The sequence below is a fragment of the Aptenodytes patagonicus genome, chromosome 10 (genome assembly GCF_965638725.1).
Source record: "Aptenodytes patagonicus chromosome 10, bAptPat1.pri.cur, whole genome shotgun sequence".
Classification (NCBI taxonomy): Eukaryota; Metazoa; Chordata; class Aves; order Sphenisciformes; family Spheniscidae; genus Aptenodytes; species Aptenodytes patagonicus.
This window is the reverse complement of record NC_134958.1, coordinates 11350938-11366889: the sequence shown is the minus strand read 5'-3', so window position 1 is coordinate 11366889 and position 15952 is coordinate 11350938. Positions and strand designations below refer to the sequence as shown.

The window sequence follows — 15952 nt, the reverse complement described above, 5'->3', positions numbered from 1 at the left end:
TATTTACTTTTCCACTAGCAGTTGGGTTCCAATAGCCTGTAACCCATGCTGTTTGCCTGGCCTGCTGAGTTCAACAGGTTCCAGGTGAAAATGACTGCAGAGCTGGGGAAGGTGATAAATCCCAGACTGTCACCTGGAAAAGCCTTTGGTAGTAACTCAGCAGCAGCAACGCCAGTGGAAATGTTGTTGCCTCTAAAAATGTGGTTTCCTTTACTGTTATGTCAGTGGAAGGCTGCACTGTAGTGGAACAAGGTTGGCTGCCTCTTGGCCAACAGTTGTGTTGGGGAATAAAATTCAGCAAAAAGAGTTTACTAGACAAATGAAATAAACAGGCCTTCTTTGTTCTCACTGATCCCTTTCCATTTGCAAAATCCTCCCTACATCAGATGCTGGGCCTCTTTCCATTGCTGGATCCAACCCAGTAGGGAGTTTTGTCATCTATGTCTTTACTTGAACCCCAGTTTCCAAAAAAGAGAAGAATAATCCACAGTTTTCTGTTTTCTGCTTTTGTTCTTGTTTAAGTAAAACAAATCAAAGCAAAAGGAGTCTGATCATAATGGTTTGTTCTCACTTGCTTGAAAAGTTTCCTTCCTGCTGGACTCTAATTAGCTTAGGGTGTTGAGCCTTAAAAATGAGTATTTTTTTATTATACCTTCTTTCTCTGCTCCAGAGTCCACCAAGACACTCATTTTGTATGCCAGATCTTATCCACATATGGGACAGTTTGACCTTTCAGAAATTTCTGATGTCCACCCTCTGGTAGCTGACTCTCACCTGCCAGTGAGAGTCCAAAGCCTGCCCGTCTCTTCCACCTGCTACCAGCTGGGCTCCCTTCCTACCACCCTGCTGTTTGCCGGCATCACTCCGGAGATAGCTAATGAAGTGGCAGGTTTCTAATCTAGCGTTTTAAATATTCATTTAAATTATACACATTAAAACTAGACAGGATAAATAAATGCTCCCTAGAAACAGTTTGCTGCTTAGTTTAGGTAGCCTTTATACTTAGGAAAAGTATCTTTCCTTCAAAGGAAAAGCACGGCTTCCTTTCTTCCTCGCGAAAACACGACTGCTAGCACCTTTCAATGGGTAAATTCTTTCCTGTCTAGCGCCTCCTTTATCTCAAGTAAAGCTGCTTGCTGTGTAACGTGGGATAGATTTAGCCCAAGAGGGCAGAACTCTTCCCTAGTATCCATCATGAGCCACCATGGTCATCAATGGTCAATTTTTTATAAAAATGCAGATCGCCTGGGTTTAGTAGCTTTAAAGTAATGTGGCAAACTGGGTTTTCCTACAGGAGCATTATAATAATGACTTTGTCTTCTGCTTTTCTGCTTGTGTGCACAAGCATCAACTCCCATCTACTCATTTTAAGTGTCATCCTCTCCATTGGGTATATTCTTTTGCCTCTTTCTCCATTATTTCACTCTGTTATTATCACCTTTTCAATACTAACCCAGATATGATCCTGAGGCTTCTCTCCATTCAAAGAAAAAAACTAACTTGTTTGTTTAGAAAAATGTATTCGTATTTTCTTTGTATACCTTAAGTACTGCAATACATACCTGCAACTCATTCTGAAATTTTTATGGCGTTTGTTGGAGTAACCTTACCAGGTTTGCCAAATGTCTTATTGCAGGCAGCACCTCTGAGTATAATGAACAGAATCACATGAGAAAAACTCCTATGTGGTCTCCAGAAAGCTGTCATCAGTTAAATGACATGCATGCTGCACCTCTTATCAGCTAAAGACCCTCTAAAGAGATATCTTCTTAGGAAGATAACAGACTTTTTTGTTTCTCTGTAATTTGTCTTCACATTAACATGTTCAAGCCAAAGTTATTCAAAGCAAGAGTATCTCTTTTCAAGTTGCTTTTTACTTTCTTCATGTGGCATTCTTAGACAACATGAAAGCAAAATTGGCTTCGTTAGCCTTGAGGTTTGTAGGCAACCAGGCATGCCCGCTACTCAAAGAATTCTACTTCAGTATTGGTCTGAACATATCATTTCCAAATTGCTTTGATACCAAGCCATAATTTGCAATGTTCCTGTCTGATAATCAAGCCTCTCCCTGCTGATCAAATGAGTGAGACTAAGTAAGATAGTGTGCTGAGCTTTTAAAATAATTTTTGAACAGCCAAGGCCAGATGATTCTGGGATTATAAATTATTTTCCCAGCTGCACCATTATGAAAAATCCCAAGAGTTTTGGGAGCTGGTATATAGGAGGAGCATTACCGGAAACAAAGTTTCCGTAAGGATGGGGAGCACTCCTGAGTGATGGAAGTAGCTGTGGCAAGGATACCACTGAAAATGCTATGTCCTTACAGCAAATGTCTTCAGCTGAAGCAAATGTCTTCAGCTGAACTACTGCACACTGATCCATTGCTAGATTATAACTGCAACTAATACAATTGGATCACTCATTTCCTGTGCAACTTCTTTCCTAGACAGGTGGGGTTTTTTCCATTCTTGCAAGCAAAGGAGAGCACGCAGGTTTGTTACTGTCTGTTACAGTCACCTGTCATTTTGGTGAATCAGTGTAAGAGGGTTACATAGGATGGATTTCTTCTTGCACTGAATCTGGAAGCACACAGTGATTGGCAACGTAGACCAAGAAAGACGAATAAAAGAAAGAGGCTGAAAAATATTTCTTTCTGTGAAAAGGACTTCTGCTGCTCTGGGAACCATAAAGCATTTATCCACTGGCTTGTCTGGGGACTTCAGAAGACTTGATGCTGGTAGAATTATATATATTACAGTTACTTCACACCTCTTTTGTCTTTTGATGTTGGCCATCTCCTCGTTCCCACCTCCAGGAATGGAGAATTGATCTCCCAGTGCGGGGAAGGCAGCCAGCATTCCTGACTCCTACAGTGCGTTCCCCAGGCTGCCCTGCTTCCCCCAGCGCTTGACAGTGGGTGGCTTCCTGATGGGTAGAGTGTGGGACATTTGTGGTTACTTGTGTTGCACATATTTGGCAAATATGCTCCACCATCTCTCCCTTCTCCTTGCATTTTCTTTTAAGGATGTCTCATGTTGCATCTCTTTGTTCAGGTTTGACCCTCAGTCATTAATGTAGTTGACTGGAGGCTTTCACTGGTTTCACAGAAGTTTTAGTAAAGTGTGCTCAAGTGATTGCATGTAAGAGCTTCCCCTTAGGTTGGTAACACTTTGAGTGACAGACCCGTCAGCCGTTCTTACTGAGCTTTTGTCTTTCTTTCCTAGTGGGTGGGAAATCCCACCCAGCTATCCCAGGGTTTTGTCTTTTTTCCACCCTACAATTTATATTCCCTTTTCATCTTCTGAGGAAATGCATGTCACATTTTCTGAGGTCTCATTCTCAACCACTTCAGGCAGTGCTGAAAGCAAACAGCTTGTTACCCTTCAGCATGTTACTTCTGGATGCCCCAGGGTGCTTTCTGCATACAAGGAGCTACAGAAGGAGCACAGCAGCCTCTGCTCACCAGAAAAGAGAAATGAGCAGAGTCTTTCTCTGCCCACCACTGTCTCGTTCATAGTCACTGTGCTCCTTCTGCAACAATTCCCTGCTTTCTGAAACTAGACTGAAGCAAGTGAGAGAGAGAGCATTTTTTTATGTCCAAGAAGTGGAGTAAATCTTGTGGAGGGCAAGGAAACAGCTCAGTGCATACATTTTCAAGGGCACGTTACCCTTTGGACCTCAGATAACTTTATTCTTGCTCTAGGGTGATCATGACAAGTAGCCAGTGTTTCTTCATTGATAACTTGAGAGAAGTGGTTCCCAGTAAAGAGTCACAGATGCATGTTTTACAATGAGTGTTTTTTGATATATGTGTTCACCCCTTCAACAGGAATTGGACTGTTAAAGCAATCCTTGACTCTTACCAATACTGTTGTGTCAGGAACCTGTTGTCTTTGTGTGTTGTTGGCATGTATCAAAGCATGTGAAAGGGTTTAGAAATACTGAGCATCTGGGTGGATGACTGCGGTGGAGATGGGGTAGTGCTCTAGGAATGTAAAGTGGCCAGGAATCTACATGCTGTGTGATGTTAAGGCCCATAGGGCCAAAAAAGAAAGGCTGGAATGGAAGCCATTGTGAGCTCTCATGAACACAAAAGACAGTGAAATTGTTGCTATCAGCATAAGCGTGCTGAGCTCCTGATTCTGTTGGGAGGGTGTGAGGGCAGAGGAGGAGTGTGTTTAGCCCTGGGCATATGATTGGATTCATTGCATGAGCTTTTCCCATGCCTCCATTGCTTGTGTAGGTTCAGGTGAGTCCCTTCTGCATCAGCACAATCAGACTGAACCACTATGGCCACTTTTGAGTCCTTCTGCAGTAGGGGAATGGGCTATTACAGCCATTACATGCTCACCCCTGATAACTGGGATTTGTACCTTACTTTGCATCTTTAGAAGTCTTCCTTCAGAGAGACAGGATTCTGAAGAGGACTGGACCCCGCCTGTGCTGAGAGAGTTGGTACTGAATGGTTTACACTATGCTGTGTAATCACAGTCCTTTCTGAGTCTGAATGCATACTGCTGGAGCTACTCTGGTTGACAGTTCTCATGTTTAGAGATTTGTGTAAGATACTACATGGGACTTGGAAAGGAGTGAGCATTAAGGTCAGAAAGAAGGATGTTTTCTTGAGGTAATGCTACCTCTTCAATGTGGAGTTTCCACCAAGTTTATTTGTGCATATATTGATCAACTTTAGCTTTTTCTAGGACTTTGTGTTTGGTGGAGCACTCCTTTTTCTGCCACATGGTAAGCTACCCTCTGCATTCTCAGAACCTGCTGATTCTTACCAGAAACACTGTGAAGCTTTTTCAGGAAAAGGTTGCTATGCTGGGACTATGTCCTACAAATTAGATGCAGTGGAGGCAGGCGATTGGAACGGTAAGTGTTCAGTTGCATCGCAACAGGATTCCTGCATCTTGGAATACATCAGGCAATGCCTGCCCTGCTGTGGATCAGCCACTCTGCAGAAGAGGCAAGGATTCTCGAGAGAGAATCGCATGAGCAAATGTCCGCTGCAAAAAGTAATCAATAGTGTGGGCATGTGATATTGTTGCTGGGGAGGAGATCATAAGATGATTCACCCTGTTCTTCATGGCCCTGGTCTAACTTCTATCAAACCATATAAAAGGACTGTCATTGATGTCAGTGGGGTTTGGCCAGGTCTGTTACAGGTATCTAGGACCACATGGGCAGCAAGCTTTTAGATAAAATGTTTGGACGAGTAAAAGGCCACACTGCCTGTTCCTGCCATGTCAGTCTCTCATGTGTGCTATCTGTCCCTTGCGGCACAAGCTCATACTTGCTGCCTTCCAGATTCCATGGCAAAAGAACTAATTCTTTTTAAATGAAAACCATATCATAAAGGGCTGTATCTGTCATGCAGCTGAATAAACCACAGCTTTCCACACTGTTATTCACCATAGGCGTTCGTGTGTTCTCACTCGCTGTTGTTGACTTCTTGGCTGTTTGATGAGTAGATAACCATATAAAATATGTGGTTACTTCATTATTGGAGGGTGACATAAACTTGGTTATGAAAACAAGAGTCCAGTAGGCATGGCTCCCTTTAAATGTTGTCTCTTCTGATAAAAAAAAAAAAAATAGCTCAGCACCCATCCTGAACACACCTGTTCTAGATAACATTATGTACATAATAACCATCTTTAATTACTTCAAGTGCTTTAAGTAGAGTCATCTCCCCCTCTTCATCACAGCTCCCCAAAGTACCTCCTGACAGCTTCTGAAATAGTCGAGTTATATTTAAGCGACTGCGTTTACATGTTTGAAAAGCACAAGGTGAAAAAGCCTGTTTTCCATTAAGCCAACAGTCTTAGTGACCATTGTTTTTGTAAGAAGGTTATGCAAGCTGTTTCATTGCCTCCTCCCCAGTTCAGCTCACCTCAGCGTGTTTCCCCAGCATTTGTTAGTTTGCCCTCCATCCAAGCCTCACTTGGACTCCCTTCTGACCCCTCTGGCTGTCTCTGCCTCTCTTCGGTTGCTTTGCAGATGCATCACCTTCCTACGTCACGCTCTTAAACTTACTGTCCTCATTTTGCACTGCAGCTCCTATTATAATTCCAGCTCTAATGAGTAACCCCGTTTCACTTCTGCCTCTGTTATGCCTTTATTCTCAACTGGTTGGAAACCTCATAACTTGCAAGATATCAGCGTTTTATATTGAAATGTTAAACATGTTGAACCAGTTCAGAAGTAGGCATCTTTCCAGTGATGCAGCTTCAATTTCAAACGTTAATAAAAATTCCTAACATTGAACTCGATTTGGGACTGGACGGCTCACAGGCTTGATTATGTGATATACTGTCTCCCACTTCTAAGTTGCTGGTTCAAATCCAGCCCAAGTCAGTAGCTGCTGAGAACTATTGATGTACGTTCTCTGCTTAGTGACCTATATTGATTTGAGTTTAATGGCCATGTTTAATGTTCTCAGCTGTCAGCCACGCACCCTGTATAACCTCCTTGCATATCAGCACCTTCCTTTGTGCTTGAAATTAGATGGACTATAGAGATGGGACTCCCTTCTCAACCATTCATGGAGACCTGATAGGAAGTGGGAAGGGGGAGGAATTTTGTCCTTCAGTTATGTCCTTCATATGGATAAACAGATGGCATTTGTGCCCACAGCATGTCTAAATAGCAGGCTCTCCATGGGGCACTGTCATCCTGCCCACACTGAAATGCCAGAGTGGATAAATTACAGCTCCCCTTCTCCCTTCCCTCTCACACTATGCAAAGATGTTGTCCAGTCTGCCCTCCCTTTGCATTTATATTTCTCCAATGGGGTTTAGAAAGAAATCTTGTGCTTAATCCTGGCTCTGCAGTCAATGCTAGATTATCTCCGGGTGAGCCATGGCAAGCTGGGTCACAGGGAATGACTTCTCTCATATGCTTTTTTGAGAAGGTCAGTAGTGACCTACCCTACTGTGACGTGCAACTCCTGGTACTGCATGTAGCTCTTAGCAATTCACTGTGGCCTTGCAGAAACAGAGCCTTTTAGAGAACATCTGCAGGCTAAGAGCCTGCTGTTATAAGCACAGGTAGAGAAAGCATGCTTTCCAGCAAACAAAGATCAGGCAAGAGTGTAAAAACCTTACTGGCCCCACTGAGCTTTTCACTTGGAGCAAGACATATCACTGCCTTCTCCTGTCCCACTCTGTATTGGGGACATTGCTGTAGCAGGCCCTTTGCTCAATTCTTTGAGTCCATGTTGGTCTGCAGGGCAAGTGGCCCCAAAGAGCTCTTCCTTTTTAATGTCTTGCTGAGCTTACACAGTTACAGCAGTTTGTGAGTTGGTTCTTCAGGAAGACTCTCCCTTGGGGTTCTCTGTCTGTAGAAGTGAGAGGTAGACCACTGTCATCATTTCCTTCTTGGTAGCTGGACGGCCTCACTGTCCTTTGGAGAAATGGTGACTTTGAGGTTAGTGCCAGTTGTGTGGAGAGCAATCAATCATGTGTCGTGCAGAAGTCTTAATAAGCAGCTGGGGTGACAGCCAGGTCACCCTGGGTAGTCTTGCTAGTCCTGGGTGTCACTTGTTTCTAAAGTGAACCAGTGTTTGACTCACCCTCAATTATTTCCAGACAAATGGGATGGTTTGGCTTTCACAGGGAGGCTATGGAGAAGCTCTTATTAACAGCCAGCTGAAGTGCTTATTTGAAACAGAGGGACTGTAGAAGCTCATGGTGTTTCCACTTCTGGGTGTGTTTTTTTCAGGCTTTCCTTCTTCGTAATTCTTTCTTTCACTTGCTAGCCTCTTTCTGCCTTTTTCTGAAGAAAAGCTCTTCTTTTACTGCTGATGGTATTTTATATCAAATTTGCCTCCTGCCCCTACTTCATAATCTCTCCCCACCAGAGGGGGAGTTTATGATAATAATCCTGGGGATTTCTCAAGTGGTTTGTTACCAGCCACAAAGTTGCAGCTGTTGAAAAAATTTAAAGCATCTCTTAAATCAGTTTCCCCCAGCCCTTGGCGTTATAACTCAGATTTGGGGCTTTTAATAGGAAACCTATTGAGAGTCATAGTGGTTCTGATGAAGATTTGTATACATGACCTTAAGAACTTGGAGGTGCAATGCACAGTGCATTGAAGGCAGTAGGAGGCTTTCCATAGGCTTTGGTGCGCTTTGGCTCAGGCTTTTAAAGAATAACAGGAAACATTGGAAAATGCATCAAGGGTAAACAGAGCAGTTTAGTTATATTAACTGTCTAGAGGAGAAGCTCCATTAATGACCGAAACAAACAAAGCAAGTGCGTTTATTTAGCATTGCTGTGGGAAAACAAATGGCTGTTAATTGCATTTAGCTAAAAAGGGTTACACAAGAAATTGGCTGGCTCAGGCCCAGAGTGTAATTCTGGCGTCCTGACCCAGTTCTGATTGCTGCGTAGACTCTGACGGAGAATAGCATCCTGGAAAGGAGCACAGACTTCAGAGAGGCCAGGGCTTTGAGAGACTGCATACTATTTTTTATTCATAGCAATGCTACTTTAAAGTGTCGTTCTACAAAAAACAGCATTAAAGAGATCTGTTGTTGCTGCCTCCCTGTGACTCCTGATAAAATTTGCCTTGCTGTGATTATGTTAATGTTCAGAACTCAAACTGTTCAGTTAGCTTGTTTCTGGATTTGCATGTGATAAGCAACAATAAATATGCTGCAGGACTCCTTTGGTGACACCTTAGTGTCTTTGACTGATAACCAATGCATTATTTATATTAGAAAGTAAGCTCAAGTGTAAAATCAGAGTCCCGTTGTGCTTATTCTGAATAAATATAGAATGAAAGGAGTTTAAGGGCTGACAGTCTAAGCTGTTCTTGCTTGCCTTTGTGGAAGCTCATTGTCTTCAGGAGGAGAATGTGATGAACTAAAGGCTGCAATTTACCCTGTGCTTAGAATGGAGCTAGTGACTGTGGTAGTAACAGCACAAAGGGAAATCGAGTCCTGCTCCTCTGTAATGGCTTTGCTGTGTAAAGGATAACATGCAGCATGTGTTTGCTGCTCCTGATAAAACAGACAGTTATGACTCAGAAAGCACAGAGGGCAGTGGTTTTGCAGCATAATGTGGTGCCATTTTGACATTCCTACTTCTAATCTAAGAGCCATTCCTATCAGCTCTTTTTTCAAGATCTGTTCATGTAAGAATAGAACTCCTTCCCATGGCAGAATATTTCAAGAGACTGATTATCTACTTCTAATTCCATGTGAACTTCTGAATAGCAGGTAAGATTAGATGATCACAAAGAAAATGCAAAGTACTGAATCAGCGCTTGCAGTGCTGTTTAGTACAAACACATAATGCTCTGTCCGATTTAGTTCTGTTAAAAGGAGGGGGACTATTCATTAGTGAAAAGAATCAGCATGGCATTACATTTACTATGTGTTTAGGAAAACTGATCCCTTTGATGTAGCTGGAGACCCTTGAACTTCGGAAAAGAATGTGTTAGCATGCTAGGGTATGCCTTAGTCCTGCAGGTCATTTAATCCTTTCCTCAAGTGAGTCATTGTAAGGTAAAGTAGATGCTGGGAAAAGTTCTGTACTGCCAATTAAAACAGGCTCCAAAGGTGTTGCTGGTTTCATTCTACCAGAAACTCATCACAGAGAGGCCAGTAGAGGTTGCCTATGTACCTCGAGGCCAGATCCCAAGCTAATATAAACTGGCATGGTTCTTTTGACTTAGCAGAGCTCCTTTCCTTTATGCCAATAGCTCAGGCTCAATTCCTTTATGCTTATAACTTTTTAAAGAATTTCTGTTAAGAAATCGGGAATGATTCCGAAAGGTGTTGATTTCCACACATGTAGGAATTGAATGAATTTCAGAAGCAGCCTGTAAATAACTCTGAGATGTGAGTTCTGGCTCAGTCTTTGTAGAGGATACGTCCTATCTGCCTCAAACACCCCTGCAAAATCAAAGCTGAGTAATGAATGTTAGCCTCGGTATTTCTCCTAGGCAGGCATCTTTCATGAGGTCAGGTTTAAACCAAAGTTAAGGACAGGAATGTACTAATTAGTAGCTGTTGCCCTTGTTGTCTGCTAACAAAAAAATCCCACTTTCAACAAATTTAACAAAAAATGAAGTTAATCAGAAAGCTAAGGCATTAATCTTAATTAAGGAACTCTAGACCAAACACTAGTCTTTTGTGGAAAAGAGAAAATCAGGGAGCCTAAAACACTTCGGAAAGTCAGGAAGATGGTTTGTTTTCACCTTTTTCAAGTGGAACAGCTGAGGTGCCGACCAGGAGGCCATTCAGGAAGCTGCCAGAATGGGAGTGCTGCCAAGTCCCATCCCACAGAAGGCCTGACAGAGTAGAAACCTGAAGGACCCAACTTTGAGTCTCAGCACTGTGGCAGTCACAAGGCAGGCAAGCTGACAGAAACCTTGGAAACCTGCCTCGTTTCCATTAGAAAAATTAACACGATTGCTGCATACCCACAAGCCTTCTAAACTGGCATCTTTGGGCAGGAAAACTTTCCTCTGGAAGATTTCCAGCAAGCTTACGTACCTTGCTTCATGGTACTTAGCTCTTCCTTTCCTGACTTTTAGGAATATGAACTTGAGATGGGCTTATTTGCATTGGAGGAATACTGCTGGAACTTTCTTCCTAGCATATGAAGAGTTTTCTCTGTGTGTAGAAACAACATGGGTAAAATATTTGGAGTGAAATCCAGGCTCCATTGAAGTCAATGGCAAAACTCCCATTCACTTCAGTGGAGCAGGAATTTCACTCTTTACTGTTTTGAAGTTAGAGTTACTAATAGACTGTTAAATTATTCCTGCGTGCATCAAACAAAATGTGCTTGATGTTAGTGTTTCTGCTGTGTTCAAAACCCACAAAGGTTTAAAAACAAGAATAACTATGAACTTCTGAGTCTAAAAATTCTGTTAAATGTAGTTTTGCTAGAAATAATAATGTCCCTGGAGATAAACCTAAAATAATAGACTCCACCATGTAATCTTCACTTTAAGCTAAAAATAGCGTAGATGGTGGTTTAATCTAAGCCGTAATTATCAAACTGCTGAAGCCGGTTCTGGTTCATTGCAACTAGAAATGTATGTCGTGTTTAGGTTTTGAACAGTTGAGTCCCAAAACTGGAGAGAAGCAAAGCCAAGAGCATAGTCAGAAAGCAAACAGGAGCCTCCGATTTGTAGAGAAATAGCAGGGATTAAAGAGTCCAACACCATATTTAAAGGGACTGCTCCTGGCTTGCTCAGCCCAGCCAGCTGGAGACCTAGCAATTTCCTATTAATCTGTGTTTTCAGCCCCAAACTGGTGACTCTTATTTTGCTAGAAAGTGACACTGGCCATAGGAGGCACCTTTTGTCTGAAAGCCATTTTCCATTTCATGTTGGAATCGAAGGAAGAATGTTAACCTTTCAAAATGTTATTATTCTGTATGATTTAAAAAAAAAAAATTTAATGATCATTTCGAAGTAGGTTGGAAAGCCCTTAACTCACTTTTGCTGCCAGGCAGCATGGTACGATGGGCTGAGTGTAGGACTGCCAGTCAGGACTTCTGACATTTCACTGATGTAGCAGGTGAACTTGGTCACGTCGTTTATCCCTTCTTTGCCACCATGCGGGCTGTTCACAAAGGCTTACCTCCAGCAGAGGAATCTCACCTTCCTATAGCGGCAACAGAGATTTTCTCTGAACAGTGATTTACTGTAGCAGCCTCATGGTAGAGACGCCACTAATGATAGAAGGGTCCTGAGTGGGATGTTAAATTGAGGTTAAAGTAATACTTTTCTATTTCTGAATACTTTTTGAAATCCTCACTGAATGTATTTGAATTCCTCCGTGTATGTAGTATAAACATACTACACAATCTGCTGTTTGTTTAGATGGTTTGTTTTGCTGAGTAGGTCACATTCTGTTCTCGCTGAGACTGGCATGGGGCAGTCTTGATGCTTGTTTGGACGGTGCTTGCAGAAATGGGGGCTTGATTCTGCCTCAGGCTCCTATCTGAGCATTGCTGTTATAGAGTCATAGACTAATTTATGCTGGAAGGGCCACTGGAGGTCATGTGATCCAACCCACCGCTCAAAGAAGGATCCGCTTCAAAGTTAGATGGGAGGGAGATTGTACAATACCACAAATTTAGAGAAATGTTTTTCCTAACAGTGGAGTTATTCCAAATTCACACTGACACAACAAAATTGGCCCATCTCTAGTATTAATTTGTTGACCATTCTCTGAGTATGATTATCGGGACCATATCCACTAGATTTGGGAAAGCAATCCAAACTTTTCAATAAATACTACCTTTGATAGTCTAGCAGATATCCTTCAGCCGTGCTACATCACTTCTCCAGGTTCACTTCTCGTGAACCCTCAAATAGTTACATTTCCTGGTAGGAAAGTCCACAGGAAGCACATTTAAAAGTTTCAAACAAATACTAAAACCTTTGTGAAATTAAGGCAATGGATAAATTCAAGGAACCTATATTTATTCATTAAATATGCTCTGTGCCCAGAGCAGTAGGTGAAGGATTCTGTGTTATTTGTGCAGCCTGTTTTCAACTTGTTAATTGCTAAGAGTGTCATTACTAAGTCCAATGGGAAATGAGAAACCCACATCATAACTTGATAGTTTTTTTGTCTTGTTTTGTTTTAATCAAACAGCATGGGAATGAGCCATGATGATGATCATCAACCCTGCGCAGGGAGATCTCATATTATGTCTGGAGAATGGGTGAAGGGCAGGAACCCAAGTGACCTTTCCTGGTCTTCATGCAGCCGCGATGACCTTGAAAACTTCCTAAAGTAAGGATTGTGCTGATTATCAAAAATCCTATCAGGCAAGAATCCAATGTGCTATTTGAAAGTGAAAGTCTGAACAATTTTCCTTAAAAAAAAGTGTGTGCCTGTGTCATTAGGGTGTGCAAGTTTGAATCTGTCTCCATTACAGTAGCCCCTTTGAAACTGAGGTTTGCAGAGAGGCAGAAGAATTATGTGCAGTTGTCAAGGTACTGATACCTTCTTAAAAACAATCCCATATCACCTTCATTTTACAAAAAATGCCTTTCGTGTTTGTGATGACAGAAATCTGTGTGTAGGTGGCCTGAAAAAAATCTTCTCCGTTGAAGGATGCTGCCAGCTTTGTGCTGTGGCTTTTACTGTCATTATTATTATTAAATAGCTTTTATTTTATGTAAACTTTATTTTGCCTGGAGGTAATTCTGATGTGTTTTCTCACCCTTCAGTGAGTGTTGGTCTTAAACAGTTCACTATAAACTTCTTTCCCACTGCATCCGTATTTCAGTTCATCGTGTTCAGCAGTTCAGGAAGGATTCCTGTCCTGATGCTTGTTAACTCTCATGGACTATAGCAAGCACTGGAATTTTCTGAACTCTCTAATTGTGGTCTTAGACCTACAGTGCAGCTCTCTGACAAACAGTGTCTGGCACAGTGGCCAGTGCTTTTGTTGCTAGAAATGGGTTCAGCATGGAAAATTCCCCACTCTGGGGATTAGAGGTGGGAGAGAAAGGAAAATAATGAAAGAAAATGGGAAATCTACTGTTATGTTAAAGGCATGAAGTTGAAAAAGAAGTTGCATCTGAACTCACTGGTCACTGGTCCCTGATAGAGGGAAGATAACAAAGTGATATTCCAATTTGTAAAAGATTGTTGTGAAGGCAAAGGGAAAAATCTTTCCTTTAAGTCTGTGATGGAAAAGTCAAGGGCTTAAAATTCAGCTAGGGGGATTCAGGTGAGACATGATAGAAGACTTTCGAGCTGTCATTGTAAGGTTCGTGAAGCTTTGGACTAGGTAGCCTGAGAGCAGAATTGAGCCTCCATCAGATTTTTAGGAATAGTTTAGACAAATGTTTAACTCGGAATAATATGAATATAGTTGATTCTGCCTCAAGGCCTGGGGCCAGGGATGAGTTCCCAAGGACCTTTCTATCCATAGTTTTCAATTATTTAGAAGGCTTCCAGATATATACTGGGAAAAATTACCACTGTTTCACATGAGGTCGTCAGATTCCCTGTTAAAGAGAGGACAACAGCTTCTCTACAGCAGCAATCTAGCACTCCGGTTCAAAGGTGCTTTCCCTTAAAGGCATATTTAATTCTTACACTCCACAGGTCCAAGGTCAGCACCTGTTTGCTGGTAACAGACCCCCGAAGCCAATACGCAGTGCGGCTCCCTCACAAGCTGCCTGGAATGCACTACAGTGCCGATGAACAGTGCCAGATACTTTTTGGGACCAATGCTACGTTCTGTAAGAATATGGAGGTAAGAGCTCATGGGGTGTACCTGGAAACAAGGTGGGAAGTGGAAATAAAGCTGTTAAGCATTGGGGAAGAAAAGGAGTCTGTACTTTCCTTGGAGCTACTTAATGGGATCTTCAGCATGTTCAGCACTGCTGGTACAAAATCAGCAGTCAAACTCCCATCGACCTTTGTGTCAACAGCACACACTTCTGCAGTCCTCCTCCTTTCCCCACATTGGTCTTGTTAATCTCCTAGGGCAGACCCAGAAAAGCTTTTGTTTGTACTTGATCTTAATTTAGGGATGGTTCCCTTTTGACGCTGTTTTGCTGAAGTACTCAGTAGAGATTGTTTTGCTGGACATTCAGCTGAGATGAAAGTCTCTTCTCACAAGAGTGCTTGCCTACTTCCACAGACTCAGCTTAGATGACTGTCTGGATCTTTCAGTAGACCTCACCTTCAGACCATTACAATGTTCTTAGGAGCTGACTCTAACTCTATGACAAGGAAATATTAATGTCTGCTTGTTTGATGAGGCCATTTAGAGATTTGTGCAGAATGAGGCCCCGTCCTGTGTATTTTCTAAGTAACATGATCTTTAGTCAGGATTTGGGTGCAACATGACTGATATCACATGGTTGGTTGGCAAAATGAAAACACTGATTTTTGGTGTCTCTAGAAGTAGGTCGTATTTGAGATGAGGCTGTCTGACTTGTCCTCTGGAATTTAGACAGCTAAACTTTTCCTAAGGTCTTGCACATAATTAGATGTCTTCATTCTGACCAGAGCTTGTCTGCATCCCACTTTAGATAGGGACTGGAGAAATGCTTACTTCCAGTGTGGCCTCGGAGATGTCCAGAAGAAAGTCATGAAGCACTGTGTCCTGTCACCAGCAGTAGCTGGCAGCATTCTGTCCTATATAGACAGGCATGAAGCAGCCAGGTTTCTTGCTGTCATTAACTAGCCATTTGTATTTTTTAGTTGTCCCTTATTCCCATTCTGAATAATCGTGGGATCTTAAATCAGTGTAACAAAGAAAATAATAATCAGTGATAACTGAGGTTTCTAAGTGCCAAATTACTAAAACTGTTGAACACATCAAGTCCTGGGAACATGCTCTTAGTTTCACATTTCCTGTTTTATTTATTTTGGATTTGGAAACTAGCTAATATAAAACAATAAGAAAAGAATCTGGGTAGGTTGTATTTTCCAGCTCCATCAAGAAAATGCAGACCACCAGGACTACCGTCCTGGAAGCAAAGTATTAGAATATAGGTTTGTAAAGAAAACCCAGATCTACCCAGGATGATTCAAGTTCTTCCACTTGTGTGGGTGTCACCCAGCTTGACTGCTGTTGGAATAGATATTTGCTATTTCCCTTGTTGCGATAAAAAACATTCTGTTTCTGGATAGTCCAGTGCCTAATGAGAATGTCAGCCTACTGGTAGGTGGTCAGCATTTCTCATGCAGAAATTGCATGTCCAGTCTGGAATTGCTTCAGGGACAAGTTGCTTGCCAGAATAACAAGCCAACAGGCACTCTTCTCTGTAAGATACAGACAGCAGGTGTTTGCGTCTCCCAAGATTTTTCACCAGTCTTATTTTTTGACATCTTTAGAACACAATGAAAACTGTGCTCTTTTCCTCCATCACTCCTTTAGTATCTCCCAAAGAAGAGCATATTTTGTAAGGACTTCAGTACTTTCTAATGAAAAGCCTTGTCGAACTTCA

At 42.1% G+C, this 15952-nt stretch overlaps 1 protein-coding gene across 1 annotated transcript in view; it reads left to right on the top strand.

Annotated features, from left to right (window-relative positions):
• ADAMTS17 (ADAM metallopeptidase with thrombospondin type 1 motif 17) overlaps nt 1–15952 on the top strand; it is a 197576-nt gene that overhangs the window by 87111 nt on the left and 94513 nt on the right. Inside the window, exons 9-10 of the mRNA XM_076348704.1 lie at nt 12630–12770; nt 14097–14247. Coding sequence (XP_076204819.1) covers nt 12630–12770; nt 14097–14247 — 292 coding nt within the window. The remainder of the gene's footprint in view (nt 1–12629; nt 12771–14096; nt 14248–15952) is intronic.